Here is a 19218-nt window from a genome sequence, read left to right as displayed (position 1 = left end):
CTTCTTCAGGCATTTGGGCTTTTTTTTTTTTCTCTAACTGTAAACTCCCCTCCATTTTAGTTGATGGCCCTGCCCGTTTCCATCCTATGCCATCCAGGCGGATGGAAACTAGGACCACTATCCGTTTGGTTTTGGTGGGCAGGATAGGATGGCGGCTCTTCGTGCTGACCTCCTTGAGTTCTAAAAGCCAGGAGGTGGAGGTGGGCATGCGGGTCATGTGACTGCTATGATTGGCTCTCACAGTGGTCACATGATTGGAAAGTTCCCAATCGCAAGTATGCTTTGGGAGCTTACCGATCCCTGCTGGTTACTGTGCTGGGAGCACGCAGGGAGCAAGGTAAGTTGTAAACACAGGGTCACATATATGCAGCCACCTTGAATCAATGCCCATCCACCAAGAGGCTGAATATATGCATACAGCCTACTTCAAGAGGTTAAGCTTACAGTGTGCATGAGGCCTCCGAGTGTATGTAAAACCAAACACTGAACTCATTTGCTCCCTTTTGTTCTGTTATATATAAAATTTAAAATGGTTGTAATGGCATAATTTTTTTTTTTCTATGTTGATCAACATATTATACTTACCTGCTTTGTGCAATGGTATTACTTCCTCCCTGACCTTCAACACTTATCAATTGCCCCCACTAGAAGGGATGTACTGAACCAAATGGGTGTACTTAGGGTTTGACATGCTCTACATTGCACTGGGTGACCCAGCCTTGCAGATAGCATTCTGGATGCATTATCCCAGTTATTTCAATGGCCATATGGATTCAGAGTAAAAGGAGGCTGGAATAGCAGAGACACTGGATACCACGCTGTACTACAATTCACTCACTGAGTGTACTTGTTGCCTGAATTTGTTCCATAAGAGTAAATAAAAGTTATGTTTTTCGGGAGGCATTTCAGAACATACAGGTGGTCCTGAGGTTTTTCTTCAGTACAAGATTTTTTTTTTGGAAAGCAAAAACATCACAATGTACCAGCACCGTGTGACTGCTGGTGTGCTGTCGGTGTTTTGCAGCACGTGTTTCTAGCTCAGCACACTCCAGTGTTCCAGATGTTCTGAGCACATTGCATTCATGTGAGCATTGTTCCATGCCGCTCAGCAAATCCACTCATGTTGTTTTCATTTAGTGAGTATTAGGCTTTGTGGGAGCTTTGATCTTGACAAGGCTGCATAACAGGTGAACAAAGTTCCCTGCTAATCTCTCTTCTAATGAACAATTATGTACATTTGTATTGTGCTGCATCACTACACGCTGAATGAGTCATCTGAACAGACCCACCGGACTATTCTACCACACTTGTTTATAAAACTGAACATTTGGATTATTGGCCATGGGAACCAATTAGATGATTGTGAGAAAAAGAGAGTAACTGATCGAATTTGAGTGGAACCGGTCATATGTCAGGAAAGAGCACTGTTGCAGGGCAGGGATAAGACAAAAGAGTAATTGTTTTCATTTTTTTAATTCAGATTGTCATTGCTAAGTAGTCAGCAGTGGAAAATAAGCACATGTGGTGCCTCTTTTTTATTTCTGACAAGAGTCATGTACATTTATGACACTGTTCTGCACCCAGGCACTATAGATACACAAGGGTTGATTTAAAGGCAAATAGACTATTTGCACTCTGCAAGTGCAGTTGCTCCTGAGCGTAGTAAATGAGCAGAAACTCTGCTGACTTCCAGCATCCAATCATGTGCAAGCAAAATGCTGTTTTTTTTTCTGTTTAAGTTTCCTTGCACGTGATTGGGTATTCTTTGATAATGAAGATTTACTTCATTTACAGAGCTCTGGATCAACTGCACTTGCAAAGTGCACAGTCTATTTGAATTTAGTAAATCCACCCCACATTAAGCATAGCCAAAAGTAAACGCTGTATTACATTGTAACATTTTCACTGGTTGAACTAACAGAAACATGTTGCTCCACCTGAAAAGGGAAGTCTGCTTTAAGTCCCTCCCCCCCTCCCATATTTGGCATGTTATTTTTTTTTAAGGGGGAACAGGTACTGGTTTTTACAGGTACCCACTCCCACTATGGCTCAGATATTAGAGGTGATCCAAGAAAAAGTTCTCCCTCTCTATCCCCTGCAGTCTTCTGGGACACATCACAGGTGCTGGAAGACTGCAAGACCATTCACAAAGCACAGTGCATGCTCGGTGGGCAGCTGGCTGTGAAGATGAAAGCATCATAGCTAGCTGCGCACAGTTAGGATGCTGGCATCAGGAACCCGAAGGCTAGTGAAGAACTAACCCGGTTGAGAATGGCACTGGATCCCTGGATGGATAAGTGTTAGGAGTTGTAGCTGCTGACTTAAAAAATGTTTGCCCAGACTGCCCCTCCTCTTTAAGCTTTTGTTTTCTAAATTGTAGAAGACTAATGCCACGTACACATGTTCGGAATTTTGGTCGGAAAAAGCTCTGATGGTTTCCCCAACAGAATTCCGATGCGATTTCGCTCAAGCTGTCTTGCATACACATGGTCACACCAAATTCTGACCGTCAAGAACGCGGTGACATACAACACATATGACGGGACTAGAAAAAGGAAGTTCAATACCCAGTAGCCAATAGCTTCCATCTCGTAGTTGAATCTGAGCATGTGTGAGTTTTTGCATGTCAGAATTGCACACACACAATCGGAATTTCCGATAGAAAGTTTTTCCATCTGAAAAATTTAGAACATGCTCTCAAATTTTTGCTGGCTGGGAATTCGGCCAGCTAAATTCCGATGGAGCATACACGCGGTTGCATTTTTCGATGAAAAGCTCTCATTGATCTTTTGCTGGCCGAAATTCAGATTGTGTGTAAGCGGCATTAGGCCTTAAGCACACTGGACATTTTTGCTAACACTCCAAGACTCCTTTCCTCCTGACAGCAGACTTTTGGCAGATAAAATGCTTGAAGCGCGTAAACTCGTGTAAGGCATTTGGGTGCATGTCAAACACCTGGGTGTTAGTGCATTTCATTGGCCAGAATAATATTTTTTTCTGGCCATTGAAATAAATGAATGCTCAAGCTCTAAACACTCCTAGTGCTTAGGTGCATGATGCAAGTTTAAAGGCGTTAAGCGTTTTGTCTGACAAAAATCTGCTACTTCTGGATGCAATGGCTGTGGCTTTTCTCTGTCTACAAAAACCCTGCCTCTTAAAGCATTTGTTATCTTAAAAAAAAAAAAGATCCTGTTCCTTTAAAGCATTATAAGGATAGAGCTTGTGCTGTGTAATTTTTCCTTTTCTAAACTGTACAAAACCTGGTTGATGCTGCCAGTTCCTGTATCCCCCCTGTGTGTCCTGACCACGGTAATTATAGCTTCTGAGCTTTGACACCGTGGTCAGTTTACATGCCTCCGTCATCTGCATCTCTCCTATCTCCCCTCTTCCCCCTGCTTTCTCCTTATCAACTCAGTAGTAAAATTACTGCTCCCAATCACTGCCAGCCCCTTTGCTAGGAAAAAAATGTACTATACAGTGTAGGTCGTTTTTTTTAATTTCTTCTTCGAAATGCCTTATTTCTCCTGGCTGATGGGTGGTCACATGACTGCCCGGCAGATGTCAGAGGGAGATCTCAGCTCCTTCCTCTGTAGAGCATACATAGGAGAAAGAGACTGGAGGGTGACTGATCATCAAGGAGAAAAACTGATTTTTTGAAGAAGAATTTTAAAAAACGACATTGTGTAGTGCATTTTATCTTAGCAGGGGGACTGGCAGTGATTGTGAGTACTGCCTTTACAATCCCTTTAACTCCTCTAAACACCTATGTGTGCATTGACACATAGGCTAACATGCATCGGCATTTAGAGACAGGTAAAAAAAAAAAACACCAAAGCCCCTAGGAGCAGCAGAAAAATGTTCAGTTTGCATGAGGCCTAAAAATAAGCCTCACTGAATATAATAAATCTAAAGTGCATTATGAAAAGGGGAGAATAGTCCGGAAACTATGTTTATTTTTTAAAGCGGAAACCAAACTCTCAGAAATACTCACCTCCACCTTCCAGTGATGCGGCAGTTACAACCCTTGCCGGCTGCTGTCATGTTCTCTCCAGCTACCTACGGTTGCAGGGTTTTTGGCCTTTTGATTGGCTGGAGGTGGAATGACAACATCCTGCACATGCACATGGGGGTCAGTCATTCCGGCACAGCCAGAAGGTGTCAGGAAAGCACACTGAGCTGCGCGTGTGTACCTCAGTTTGCATTCAAGAGAAGATTGTGAGCAGGCAGGTAAGTGTTTGTTATTGCATAGAATAAGGTATAAGGACTAAGGTTTACCTATAGGTACTGTAAATATCTCCTAAACCTGCACCGTTTAGTAGATATTTACTGTATACTGTGCCTATGTTGGCCCTGTGCAGTTTCTTCATGAGCGAATGCCGTGACCGGCAGCTCCCGCGTGCATGTGTGGGAGTGACGTCACGCGGCTCCGGCCAGTCACAGAGCACATTATGCTTTTACTTTGCAGGGTAAAAGAAAGGAAGTAAAACCCATCAGGGTTTACTTCCCCTTTAAATTTAGTTCCACATTACTGTTAGTTTATCTTTACTAAAAAACTGCCTATGTAGGAATAACGCTGAATAATTCTCTTGCTCTATGTGTAGGCTATTTAGGTACCTCCTGAAACCTGTGTAAAAACTCCAGAGATGGTGTCCTCCCATCCTGCCTAGTTACTAAGATGTTGCTAAGAAGCTCCCAGCAGTTGCTGTTTGCCTCCACCATCCCTGAAGCTAGCTTTCTCTTCAATCAAACCCTTGAGCATGTGCATGTTTTCTCCCCCGCATAACAGCTGGGAGCTTCTTAGCAACATTCTGGCAACAGAGGGGGGGGGGGGGGGGGCTCCTTTGGGATTTTTTATGCCATGCTTTGGGAGTTATGTAAATGGCCTACAGCGAAGGTCTACAAGTACGTAAATGGCCTACACACAAAGCTGCACAGTTGGCTTTAATCTACAGATGCCCCTTACCAGCATAGGCAGTTTCTTTTGGAAAGGTGAACCAACCCTTTAAATGTCATTGTACACCGTATTACATTATTATTATAATATTTCAGGTGATGGGAACATAGTAGTTGAACACTTGTGCTCAGTGCTGCATGGTGTCATTATCACTCATAGTAAGCCAGGTGGTGCTGTAGGTTGATCTCCATCATCCATATCCCCATCATTCATCAAAATTACAGGCAATGCATGTGATAGTTATCAGTGCTCACAAGTCGTTAGCTTCAGTAATTCTTCTTGTCTCATTGTCCTCTATACAGAACAAGGCTGTTCTCAGACTCTCACACTCTTTCTCACACACAGGCAAACAGCAGGAATTAAACAGGATCGATCCAGCGTCTGCTAATCCTGCCATACATGGATCAAAAATGTGATCCATGTTTGGGCACGGTAGTTGTACAGAAGTCTATCTACTGCTCCGTCAGGTTTTTGCCACTTGATCAGCGCCATTGGCTATAACCGGTAGTGTTGATAAGTGTACTCTCACGGCAGGAAAGTCTCCCCGCTGTCAGAATTCAAAGGTACAGCAGGAAGATTCCCCTTCCAGATCAAATCATTAAAAAAAAAATAATAATAATTATATATAGGCTGCCTTAGACATGATGGGTAAACTGGAACAAATGGGGAAATAAGATTTAAAGCCGGTTTACTGCTCCCCCTGTGTGTATATGTGGTACTACAATCCTGGGCACCAAAACATCCAGAATCAAGAGATTTTCTGTTAATGTGACCATCTTAAAGCCAAAATCCAGCCAAGGGTTAAATTATTTTGTGTTGTGTATATATATATATATATATATATAAATATATCTATTGTATACACGCTATATTACCAAAAGTATTGGGACATCTGCTTTTACACACACATGAACTTTAAAGAGGTTGTAAACCCTTACAACACACTTTGACCTACAGGTAAGCCTAGATTAAGGCTTACCTGTAGGTCCAAGAAATATCTCCTAAACCTACACGGTTCAGGAGATATTTTCCAAAAGGCAGGCACCGCTGTCTACGGCGCATGCGCCGTAGACAGCGGTGCGCAGGTGCTCTGCGGCACCATCAACGGTGACTATGCCGCGCGTGGTGCCTTCCTGTGCGCATGCGCGGGAGTGACGTCATCGTGGCTTCGCCGAATAACAGCGGCGGAGCAGCGAGACCCACCGAGAAGATGGATGCGCCGGACTACAGGGGACAGTGGTGACATCGCTGGCTCCTGTGTCAGGTACGTGACACATAATGGACTACTATGCGATGCAAAGTAGTCCATTATGCTTTACCTTTGCAGGGAATGAAAGAGGAAGTAAACTCATCAGGGTTTACTTCCTCTTTAATGGCATCCCAGTCTTAGTTCGTAGGATTCAATATTGAGTTGGCCCACCTTTTGCAGCTATAACAGTTTCAACTCTTCTGGGAAGGCTGTCCACCAAGTTTAGGAGTGTGTCTATGGGAACGTTTGACCATTCTTCCAGAAGCGCATTTGTGAGGTCAGGTACAGATATGGACGAGAAGGCCTTGCTCACAGTCTCTGCTCTAATTCACCCCAAGATGTTCTATCGGGTTGAGTTCAGCACTCTGTGCAGGCCAGTCAAGTTCCTTCACCCCAAACTCACTCTTCCATGTCTTTATGGACCTTGCTTTGTGCACTGGTCCAAATCATTTGGTCGAGGGGGGATTATGGTGTGGGGTTGTTTTTCAGGGGTTGGGCTTGGCCCCTTAATTTCAATGAAGGGAATTCTTAAGGCATCAGCATACCAAGACATTTTGGACAATTTCATGCTCCCAATGTTGTAGGAACAGTTTGGGGGTGGTCCTGTCTTGTTCCAACATGACTGCGCACCAGTACACAAAGCAAGGTCAGTTTCTTGACAACTGTCTATGACAGGTCCAGCGACTCTGTTAACCCCTGCAGCACTGGAGGATTACTGCTGCAGGGGTATGGGGGGGGGGGGGGGGTGAGGGCTGAAGATTTCAACTGAAACAAAAGCCATCAGCACAAGTGGCCCTTCTCATTGAACATAAGTACCATCCCTTGTGCTTTAAAGTTATAACCTTGCTCTTGTCAAAATCTTCCTTTACCAGGTCCACGCATGCTCTTGTCAAAATCTTTCTTTACTGAGATGACCTCTATGACTAGCTGTTTGTCTGTCTTCATGGTCCTGATACACAAACGACACTCACAAAGAAATGGGAAATTGTTTATTGTAAACTTTCAAGGCATATACATCTTCAGTAACTGCACAATTTTAATTGGTAATGTCCACTGTTTATCGTGAAAGTGGATCTTCACTAAAAAGTGCCTAAAAACGCCTCATCCCCTTTTCTCTCTTCTGCTTCTAACAATTTGCAACTTTTATTAATTATGATTTTTTTTTTTAAGGAGTGGGTCCTTTTTGTGACAGGTACCCATGGCTGCTGTTAGAAATCACAGGGCCAGGTAGCAGTGGAAAGGCAGGACGATCAGAGCACTGGGGAACTGATCCCTCTGTGGCTCCCTCTAGCAGCAGCTAAAATCCGGCAGGAGGGAGATAAGGAGAAGCCGGCTGTGCTGCAGGGGGAGCCACAGGTGATCAGTTTCAGTGATAAGGCAGTAAAGCCTACCCTCCTGGTGGCAGGATGGCTGGCTGTACTGCCTTATCAGCAGCCCTGCAGGTACCTATTTCCTCAATTCTTGCCTTGACTGTAGAAGATTGGAGGGTTTAGTTCGACTTTAATAATCTTCAACATAAAATACCTCCTGAACAAAATATTGGGGATGTAATTGCTTACCATTTTCTGAAGTCACCTGTCTGCTATTTTCACCCTTGAATGTATGAGACACTCAAGTCTTCAGTATAATCATATGAATTATTATCTGATCCTCTAGGACACAGCTCTGGTTCCAAGATTGCAACAGTGTTGAATGTAAAAGCAAAGGAGTTGATTGTACAAGTAGGACAGCCAATCCATCTTTCATGCAGGTAAAAAATCTTGTGCATGGTTATATTTATGTTTTCTTGAATGTGAATAGAAGTACTTAACTTGTCTGTTGAAAGCAAGAATATGAATGTAATCATCTAATGCCTATGGCTACTGAATTTCAGTATGGGTATAGTTAGTTCAAATAAAATGTGATACTGAAGTGGTCGTGCACTATATGAAATTAGCATAAATAACATGGTAAGTGAAATCTCTGCTGAACAAACTGACATAAAGATACTTCAAACGACTCTATAACTTTGACAACAAAAACAAGTTGTTGACAGCTATAAAGTATGGGCATCAAGAGTAAGGATGAGCCGAACGCCCCTCAGTTCGGTTCGCACCAGAACCTGCGAACAGGCAAAAAATTTAGACGAACACACAAACACCGTTAAAGTCTATGGGACACGAACATGAAATATCAAAAGTGCTCATTTTAAAGGCTTATATGCAAATTATTGTCAAAAAAGTGTTTGGGGACCTGGGTCCTGCCCCAGAGGACATGTATCAATGCAAAAAAAAGTTTTAAAAACTGAAATTTTTTCGGAAGCAGTGATTTTAATAATGCTTAAAGTGAAACAATAAAAATTAAATATTCCTTTAAATATCATGCCTGGGGGGTGTCTATAGTATGCCTGTAAAAAGTTTTCCCATGTTTAGAATAGTACCACAGCAAAATTACATTTCTAAAGGAAAAAAAAGTCATTTAAAACTAATCGCGGCTGTAATGAATTGTCGGGTCTCGGCAATATAGATAAAACTCATTGAAAAAAACGGCATGCCCCCCCCCCCCAGTCCATTACTAGGCCCATTGGGTCTGGTATGAATATTAATGGGAACTCTGAAAGAAAAAGAAAAAAACGAATTTGTGTGGGGGTCCCCCCAAAATCCAGGCCCTTCATATCTGCGCCAAATAAAAAAATAAAATAATGACGTAGGGGTCCTCCCCAGAGTCCATACCGGACCCTTATCCGAGCACGCAACCTGGCCTCCAGAACCGTACCAGGCCACATGCCCGCAACATGGGGGGGTGATTTGGAGTAGCCCCCCAAAGCATCTTGTCCCCATGTTGATGGGGACAAGGGCCTAATCCCCACAACCCTTGCCCAGTGGTTGTGGGGGTCTGCTGGCGGGGGGGCTTATCGGAATCTGGAAGCCCCATTTCTCCAATCCTTTGGAACTCGCTACCTCTACTGGTCCGGCTATCCCCTACTCTTGCTACCTTCAGGCGATCCCTGAAAACTCATCTATTCAGGGAAGCCTATCATGTCTCAAACTAATCTCCTACCACTTCCATCAGCTCATTCCTGACAGTTATAACCTTTTGTACCACCTGCCCCACCCTATTAGATTGTAAGCTCTTCTGAACAGGGCCCTCTTAATCCTCTTGTATTTTATTGTATTGTAACTGTATTGTCTCCTTTTTATATTGTAAAGCGCTGCGTAAATTGCTGGCGCTATATAAATCCTGAATAATAATAATAAAATAATAACATGGGGCCCCCCAGATCCTGGCCTCCCCCCATGTGAATTGGTAACGGGTACATTGTACTCCTACCATTTCACAAAAAAAGTGTTAAAAAAAGTAAAAAAGACAGGAGACACTTTTTGGACAAGTCCTTTATTAAAAAAAAAAAAAAAAAATGTCCCACGATGTAGATCCATCTCATGCCACCTGATGGAATGAAAAAAGTAAAAAAAAAAAAAAAGCCACATAATGTTTTGAATGTCAGAACAGCCCGCAGAACATATGCTCAGGCCTAACTGGTCACCCATCCCTAATCAAGAGGTACCTGAAGATACCCGGAGAAAGTGCCCCACTCTGCTCAAATGTCAAACCATTCTGATTGGACAAAGCTTTGTGTACTTCCTGGTAGTGCTGAAACTTGCCTGCCCCCTCCTACCTCCCACACATTCCAAATGGTGAGTGTTGCAGCCCATCATAGTTATGGACCAATGAGGGTGTATGGGGAAGATGGAATGGCTAAGGCTTGACAGTAACAGGAAGTGCCAAATCTTTTCTCTTTTACAATGTCTGATATGATATGTGTACCTCTAGGTGTCTCCACTTTATGTTGAATTAACACAATCACTTTAAAACCCAAAGCCATGCTAAATATATTTATTGCTGTTTTGAAAAATTTACTAATTTCCTGTCCCATTGACCACACAGAAAGAAAAATCCCTTCAATAGCTAAAGAAACAGTAAGGGCACTTTCAAACTGGCGTCGGTGGTATTTTTAGTGGCACTTTACTGTTGTTTCAGCTGTGCTTTTCGGCCACTAGCAGGGCGCTTTTAACCCCCACTTGCGGCCGTTGAAGGGGTTAACCACTTAAGCCCGAACCATTTTGCTGGCCAAAGACCAAAGCACTTTTTGCGAGTCGGCACTGAGTCGCTTTAACTGACAATTGCGTCATCATGCAACCTGGCTCCCAAACAAAATTGATGTACTTTTTTTCCCACAAATAGAGCTTTCTTTTGGTGGTATTTGATCACCTCTGCGGGGTTTATTTTTTGCGCTATAAGCAAAATAAGAGCGACAATTTTGAAAAAAAAAACACATTATTTTTTACATTTTGCTATAATAACTATCCCCCAAAAATATATATAAAAAAATATTTTTCCTCAGTTTAGGTCGATACGTATTCTTCTACATATTTTTGGTAAAAAATTTTTGCAATAAGCATTTATTGATTGGTTTGTGCAAAAGGTATAGTGTTTACAAAATAGGGGATAGTTTTATGGCATTTTTATTAATAGTTTTTACTAGTAATGGCGTCATTATAGCAGACACATCAGACATTTTTGACACATTTTTGGGACCATTGTCATTTATACAGCAATTAGTGCTATATAAATGCAGTAATTCCTGTGTAAATAACACTGGCAGTGAAGGGGTTAACCACTAGGGGGCAGTGTAGGGGTTAAGTGTGTCCTGGGGAGTGATTCTAACTGTGGGGGGGTGTGGCTACGTGTAACACGTCACTGATCTCTGCTCCTGATCACAGGGAGCAGAGCTCAGTGACACTATCTCTAGGCAGAACAGGGGAGATGCGTGTTTACATTAGCATCTCCCCATTCTTCCTCTCTGTGAGATGACCCTGGGTATCCCCACAGATATCGAGTCCGCGAGACGCGCAACCCGACTTACGTAGCGGGCAGCATGCGCCTGCAGGCCGCCTCTTAAAGGGTAGCGTACAGGTACATTCGTTTACCTGTATGAGCCCTTCAGCCGACGTATATCGGCAAGAGGTTAATAGCGCCTGCAAAGTGCCGCTGCCCATTGATTTCCATGGCCAAGGGTGCTTTAGGAGCGGTGTGTACACTAAACCACTCCAAAGAAGAGGCTTGCAAGATTTTTTTTTAACATCCTGCAAGCGCACCGCTCCAGTGTGATAGCACTTGGGCTTTCACACTGGAGTGACAGGAGAGGTGCAATTTTTAGAGCTAAAATGCCTGTAAAGCATCTGAGTGTGAAAGTAGCCTAACAAAACTTATACTGTGTGATAAAATATGTATGTATAGATAGTAATATAGTAGATAGTAAGAAAACTGATCAGATGTGACCCATATAGCCATATAAAATATATCAAAATGTAATATTTACAATTTGCAGCCACTAGCTAAAAATCTGATTTATTAAATGATCTCAGTTTAACTTGTTTTGCCAACTCTGTCACCATATTAAAATGTATAAAAAAACTACCAGAAAATAAAGAGTTAATAGGTATCTGTTTTACCTCCTGTGCCATCTTTTCTCACTTTATGAGTTATAATTTGGCTTAAGAATCTTCAGCATCTGACAGTTCCAAGTGTGTCAGTTGCCTGTCCCCGGCTGTGCACTGCGGTTCCTTGTGACGTCCACTATGTTAACATTAGGTGCTAGCTCATGGAACCACAAAATGCAAAGGGAGACCAAACATCTTAAATGTCTGAACCAAAATGATTGGCAGATCAACAGGACCAGATCTGAATTGTGGTGTATAAAAGATAAAAAGCACTAGCACTAAAGACAAAATCAAAATGGTCTTCTGTTAATGTTTGATGCCTAAAGAGCCCAAGCTATGTTGCCAATTTTAGTAGGTTGCATAGTTGGGTTATGCCTTCTGTAAGTAGGAGACAGTCGCAGCTTATTTTTATTTCTGTGCTCAGATAAATAACTATGTACAAAGTAATGCCTATAAACCAATAGATATCAAATTTGTCTGATTGTTGAAAGGTAATTACTGATCAGTTTCTTTATATTGCCTAAAGTTACTGAATACGTTATTTTAAATTCTCCTCTTCTGCTTGTTCAAAAACATTGTTTGTCCTGCTTCTAATCCACTTAGTTTACCATTGGATGTTATTAAGATGTTTTTCTGCTTTTCACAGTGGTGATCAATTGCTTTCCTGGAAATTCCCAGCAGCCTCAAGGAAAGAAAGTAACAGGTTCCATATGATGGAGAACGTGTGTCATAGAGGCGTTAATGCCCTGTGCCAAATGAATTTAACTCTGTACACAGCACAGATCAGTGACACTGGATTCTATAGATGCCAATACAAGCACCTCACCTTATCCAAGAAAACCTCTGCAGTCTACATATACGTTACGGGTAAAGCTGAATTTACTATGTTGTGTAATGTCAATGCAAATACCAGATGTTATAAATAGCAGTAAGTAATTTCCGGTGAACACTTAAAGTCAAGCTCAGGCCAAAATGTATTTAATTCATTTTAGATAGACATGGGAATAGTAAATATATGCTTAAATGCTAGGTAATTGTTCCTGCATCTGAAAGATCTGATACTTCCGGGTTCCCCTAGCATCAGCCTCAACGTGTTTAACCACAAGGACTTCCTCAGGAGATAGCAAACCTGAAGAAGTCCTTGCAACAAAATGCATTGAGATAGATGTGAGGTCAAACACTAGGGCAATCCAGAAGTATCAGGTCTTTCAGATGCAGGGACAGTTACTGGGCATTTGAGCATTGTGCAAGTGATTTTATATCAGAAGGCCATTGGCAATTAAGGAAAGCTTTCTTTAAACAAAAATAACGCTGTGGATTTTTAGATACATGTGATATGTGGATGAGCAGAGGAGCAAGTTACAAGACTGAGCCTAGGAGGTGCACAGGATAGGGGAGAGGTGTCAGATGTGTCCCAATTACATTTTTGGGCAATTTATGACCTGTTTGGGAATAGAAGTCATATACAGTATATCTGGTAATCCTTTTTACTGTTCAAGCACTGAGGATGGAGATGGAATTCATTAGAAAGAAGGAGGAATGTTTTAGTCACAGTGGCTTATAGACATGTGCATTCGTTTTCGTCCGAATGCATTTTCGTCCGAATTTCAGCTATTTTCGTTTTCGTTTTGACAAACGATAACGAAAGCACAAAATCCGAAAAACGAAAGATCCGACATAAATAAATGCTTTATTTTCGTTTTCATTGTTACAACAGTTCGATATAGAATAGGAGATTCGACATGACTCTGACAACAATCTGTCTATAGAACCTGTGGTCGAATGTGCTTAACCTTACCTCTATTAGTCCAAGATTATATAGAGAAAATATTCGACAGAGAAAAAAGATTTGACAGAGAGAAAAGATTCTGCAAGTTACTGTCCTAAAAAGTGTTTGGGGACCCGGGTCCTGCCCCAGGGGACATGTATCAATGCAAAAAAAAGTTTTAAAAACGGCCGTTTTTTCGGGAGCAGTGATTTTAATAATGATTAAAGTGAAACAATAAAAGTGTAATATTCCTTTAAATTTCGTAGGGGGGGTTGTCTATAGTATGCCTGTGAAGGGGCGCATGTTTCCCGTGCTTAGAATTGTCCCTGCACAAAGTGTCATTTATGCAGGAAAAAAAGTCCTTTAAAATCACTCGCAGCTATAATGAATTGTCGGCTCCCGTAATACAGAGAACACTCATTGAAAGTCATTGATAAAAAAATAAATAAATAAATAAATTTAAAAAAAAAGCGTGGGGGTCCCCCAAATTCAATTACCAGGCCCTTCAGGTCTGGTATGGATATTAAGGAGAACCCTGCCTCAAATTTAAGAAAAAATTTGACGTGGGGTTCCCCCTAAATATCCATAACCAGACCCTTCAGGTCTGGTATGGATATTAAGGGGAACCCCGCGTCAAATTAAAAAAAAAATTGACGTGGGGTTCCCCCTAAAAATCCATACCAGACCCTTTATCCGAGCACGCAACCTGGCAGGCCGCAGGAAAAGAGGGGGGGACGAGAGAGCGGCCCCCCCTCCCTCCTGAACCGTACCAGGCCACATGCCCTCAACATTGGGAGGATGCTTTGGGGGTCCGTGACCCCTCAAAGCACCTTGTCCCCATGTTGATGAAGACAAGGGCCTCATCCCCACAACCCTGGCCGGTGGTTGTGGAGGTCTGCGGGCGGGGGGCTTATCAGAATCTGGAAGCCCCCTTTAACAAGGGGACCCCCAGATCCCGGCCCCCCCCCTGTTTGAAATGGTAAGGGGGTACAAAAGTACCCCTACCATTTCACAAAGAAAGTGTAAAAAATGTTTAAATAAAACAAACACACTTTTTAAAAATTCCTTTATTAAAAATAAAAAAAAGATTCCAGCGGCGGTAATCCACTCTTGCTATCCAGCGACGGACGGTCAGCTCTCCATCGATGTCTAATGTCATCCAGCGCAGCGCAGCATCCTTCTTCTGTCTCCGTGTAGGAGACATTGCAGGCATTCCGGCGCTGACGTTTCTTATATACGGAGGGCGGGGCCACCCGTCACCTGACCCCGCCCCCCTCTGACGCAAGGGGAAACCCGGGGTTCCCTGTGACGTAGGGGTGACCCGCACCCCTCTGATGTAACACAGGCAGGTTTCCGTTACATCAGAGGGGGGCGGGGTCACCCATACGTCACGGGGAACCCCGGGTTTCCCCTTGCGTCAGAGGGGGGCGGGGTCAGGTGACGGGTGGCCCCGCCCTCCGTATATAAGAAACGTCAGCGCCGGAATGCCTGCAATGTCTCCTACACGGAGACAGAAGAAGGATGCTGCGCTGCGCTGGATGACATTAGACATCGATGGAGAGCTGACCGTCCGTCGCTGGATAGCAAGAGTGGATTACCGCCGCTGGAATCTTTTTTTTATTTTTAATAAAGGAATTTTTAAAAAGTGTGTTTGTTTTATTTAAACATATTTTACACTTTCTTTGTGAAATGGTAGGGGTACTTTTGTACCCCCTTACCATTTCAAACAGGGGGGGGGCCGGGATCTGGTGGTCCCCTTGTTAAAGGGGGCTTCCAGATTCTGATAAGCCCCCCGCCCGCAGACCTCCACAACCACCGGCCAGGGTTGTGGGGATGAGGCCCTTGTCCTCATCAACATGGGGACAAGGTGCTTTGAGGGGTCACGGACCCCCAAAGCATCCTCCCAATGTTGAGGGCATGTGGCCTGGTACGGTTCAGGAGGGAGGGGGGGCCGCTCTCTCGTCCCCCCCTCTTTTCCTGCGGCCTGCCAGGTTGCGTGCTCGGATAAAGGGTCTGGTATGGATTTTTAGGGGGAACCCCACGTCAATTTTTTTTTTAATTTGACGCGGGGTTCCCCTTAATATCCATACCAGACCTGAAGGGTCTGGTTATGGATATTTAGGGGGAACCCCACGTCAAATTTTTTCTTAAATTTGAGGCAGGGTTCTCCTTAATATCCATACCAGACCTGAAGGGCCTGGTAATTGAATTTGGGGGACCCCCACGCTTTTTTTTTTATTTATTTATTTATTTTTTTTTTTATCAATGACTTTCAATGAGTGTTCTCTGTATTACGGGAGCCGACAATTCATTATAGCTGCGAGTGATTTTAAAGGACTTTTTTTCCTGCATAAATGACACTTTGTGCAGGGACAATTCTAAGCACGGGAAACATGCGCCCCTTCACAGGCATACTATAGACAACCCCCCCTACGAAATTTAAAGGAATATTACACTTTTATTGTTTCACTTTAATCATTATTAAAATCACTGCTCCCGAAAAAACGGCCGTTTTTAAAACTTTTTTTTGCATTGATACATGTCCCCTGGGGCAGGACCCGGGTCCCCAAACACTTTTTAGGACTGTAACTTGCAAATTAGCCTTTAAAATTAGCACTTTAGATTTTGAACGTTGGAGTCCCATAGACTTTAATAGGGTTCTAAAGTATGCTATATAGTTAGCTCCGTCGAATCTTCTTTATACATTCGACAGACACCATAAGACTTCCAAGACAGATTCGACCGTAATTCATGTGGATTTTCGGACGAATGCAATTTTTGAACGAAAAACGAAATAAATAAAAACGAATTTCGGGAGTAACTAAATAAATTAAGTTTTCAGACGAAAACGAAATTCCGAAACGAAATATTTTACTCTGCACATGTCTAGTGGCTTATGGATTTTTACGGATTATTCACAGTGAATTATGGATTATATGTTATATGGAAGATTTTTTATTATGGCTTAATATACTCACTGTTTAAGGTGTGGGAGTTGATTGCAGTTGTTCCACATATAAGACTTATGTATTAATTAGTGCTAACTGTATTTAAACATTGCATGTTATCACACATTTTTTTAAGTAATTTTTTTTGCGGGAAGATATAGCACTGGTATCTTTATTAAGATTTTGTGTATTATGTAGGGAGATAATAACATTTTTCCAGCTGCTTGGGCATAGGGGTGAAGAATATTGTGAGCCCAAATCAATATGTATTGGTCACCTTACTTAAGGACCTCACCTCTTTTCAGTAAATCAAGATCTTTGCTTTAAAATAAAAGTCCTTACAGTGGACTTGAAGGCGTGTTCCCTTCGATCCCTAGTTATTGTTTCCTTGTTTGCCTACCGGTGGCTCGATTACAGTCCTTGGCTGAACTTTTGTCCTCCCTGTTTCATCCTCTGGAACTCCAAACTTCCTGAGGGCCAGACATCCCCACCGATAGTGTCTTTGGATCAGGAAGCTGCGAGCTGGGGAGGATAAGTGTGTCAAATGATATCCCAATGGCTTATGTCTTGTAATTCCATGCCCAAAATGTGATGGGCTGGAGGTAAAAGTGGATAAAAATACTTTACTGGAAAAAAAACAATAGCTTTTGACAATTTTGGCTGTTTTAGTGGAAGGATACAGATTCTCCTTCACTTTGTGCTGGACGGCGCCAATGGTTCCTGCATTAATGATGTAGCCCAAGGTCTTTTGGCTGTGTTTGTGTGGAAAGGAAATTATAATTGGTAATTACACGAAATGTTGTTTAACATGATATATGCTTTCTTCATGACATAGGTAACCTTAGAACTACTTTGATCATCTTCATTACAATATAAGATACCGTTTATATTTTCTGTAATGACACTTAGATTTTGTCTTGACTAAAGTTGTTAAATGTAGGTAATGATAACCAATAGCTAATCTTAGTGCACTCTTTGGAGAGCTGGGGCAAAGCTGATATAATTACAGATTAGGGGCAGAAGGAATTGGAGGAAGGAATTGTAGACACTCACTCAGGTTGAACTGGATGGACTGGTGTCTTTATTCAACCTTACTAACTATGAAACTAACTATGAAACTATGAAACTATGAATAGTACTTTTATTCAGGTACATTTCCACTAAAGGGAATGTATTGTATGTTCAGCTGATTTTCCTATTCAAAAGTATACTGTTTCTTCTAACAATGCAACCCTATATGTTAGTCAACTGAAAATAATGCACTCCCTGATATCATTTCTTAACAGCAGTGAGATAAACCAATCACCGATCATTGATTATTACCACATCTAGTGGTAAATCTATGCATCTTTATTATAAGCACAATAACAAATATATGGATATAAGAAAAAGCTTGTAAAATTTATAACCATATCAAAAAATCTGAACTGTAGGCAAACCACGATATAAACAGATAGATTTCCTATATGAAAGCAGTCGTATTTCTTTCCATCCAGTGCTAAACAACAAAGCAGATTAGGTTAGGTTGATGACCTGGTTTTCTCTACTGCTGTTAAAGTTGTTCTAATTCTCTGAAACGAAAAATGAATAGAACAAATCTTCTATATTGTGTACTTGACTTGATTCACCAACTGTGATTTCTGTCTGCTGTCTCCTGGACCCTCTGCTGTCTGCATGAGTCCCTTCTGACAGTCTATGCTGGCAATCCCAGGAGATGCCCCCCCCCCACCCCCCTCCGGCACATAGCAGGCGACTGACAGTTTTAGCTATGCATGTTTTTTTCTATGAAACAGTGTAGAAGGGGTTATCTATTCCCTTCCACTCGGGTCCCAGATTACACTCAGCTCAAGGTTCTGTGCCATTTGACATCATGTCCTTGCCACCTGCCTTCTGGAGCTGAGAAATGCTGTGTAAAATGTGTGGTTTAGGAGGCTATAGAAAGGAGAGGGCTGCAGATAAACAGGTACAACTTGTAGGAAGATTTGTTTCATTTCTGTGTATCACCTGAGGCTAGTCACTAGGTCACCTCTTCACCCCCCAGAGTGTGATTGGTCAGTGAAGGAGCAGCAGAATAACAATGAGTCATTCTTCTGCTCATTCCTCCTGTCAGCATGTTTTTTTTTGTGAGCACATATGCATGTAGCACATCTTGCTCAGAGTGCTTTAACTCAGAAATCCCCCCCCCCCCCCCAGTAGAGTGCTACCGTAAAGGGAATTACAAGAGACTGATCTTAAGGCAAACATAGGTGTATTTACAGTAGCCACATTTAATAAATACATTACATACATTATACTTCCCCTGTAAAGCCCCATTAACCTCCCTAGCGGTAATCCCGAGTCTGGCTCAGGCTGGGATTTTAGTACCATAAGCGGTAACCCCGAGCCAGACTCTGGATCGCATCGCTGGATACAGGGAGAGGTTATTTACCTTGTCCCTTGGATCCAGCGATGTCCTCCGCTCTGTGTGATCAAGCTGTCCTCTGCTCGATTCACACAGTGCCCGAATGCCGCCGATCTCCGTTCCCTGCGATGTTACAGCGCACGGGAGCGGCGATCGCGCCAAATTCAAAAAAGTAAAAACACACAAAACACACACAGTGTATAAAAAAAATTACACACCCCCTTAGTCCCTAGTGGTCTGTGCAGTGCCCTGGATGCACTTTTATATTATAAATACAGTTTTTTTCTGCCTGGAATTTGGAGATTGCCCATAGCAACCAAAAAGTGTCCCTTTATGTCAAAAGTGATTTTAGACCAACTAGAAAACAGCGATAATAAATTATAATCACTTTCAGAATTGAGCGATAGTGATTTGTGGG

At 42.4% G+C, this 19218-nt stretch overlaps 1 protein-coding gene across 1 annotated transcript in view; it reads left to right on the top strand.

Moving 5' to 3' along the window:
• The window catches only part of FLT1 (fms related receptor tyrosine kinase 1), an 87824-nt gene that overhangs the window by 23023 nt on the left and 45583 nt on the right, over positions 1-19218 (top strand). Inside the window, exons 2-3 of the mRNA XM_077484077.1 lie at positions 7860-7953; positions 12330-12550. Of these exons, the coding sequence (XP_077340203.1) occupies positions 7860-7953; positions 12330-12550 (315 nt within the window). The remainder of the gene's footprint in view (positions 1-7859; positions 7954-12329; positions 12551-19218) is intronic.

The sequence above is a fragment of the Lithobates pipiens genome, unplaced genomic scaffold, assembly GCF_037356315.1.
Source record: "Lithobates pipiens isolate NorthernLeopardFrog02 unplaced genomic scaffold, aLitPip1_a1.2 Scaffold_16, whole genome shotgun sequence".
NCBI classification, from domain to species: domain Eukaryota; kingdom Metazoa; phylum Chordata; class Amphibia; order Anura; family Ranidae; genus Lithobates; species Lithobates pipiens.
This window is presented reverse-complemented; position numbering and strand designations above follow the sequence as displayed.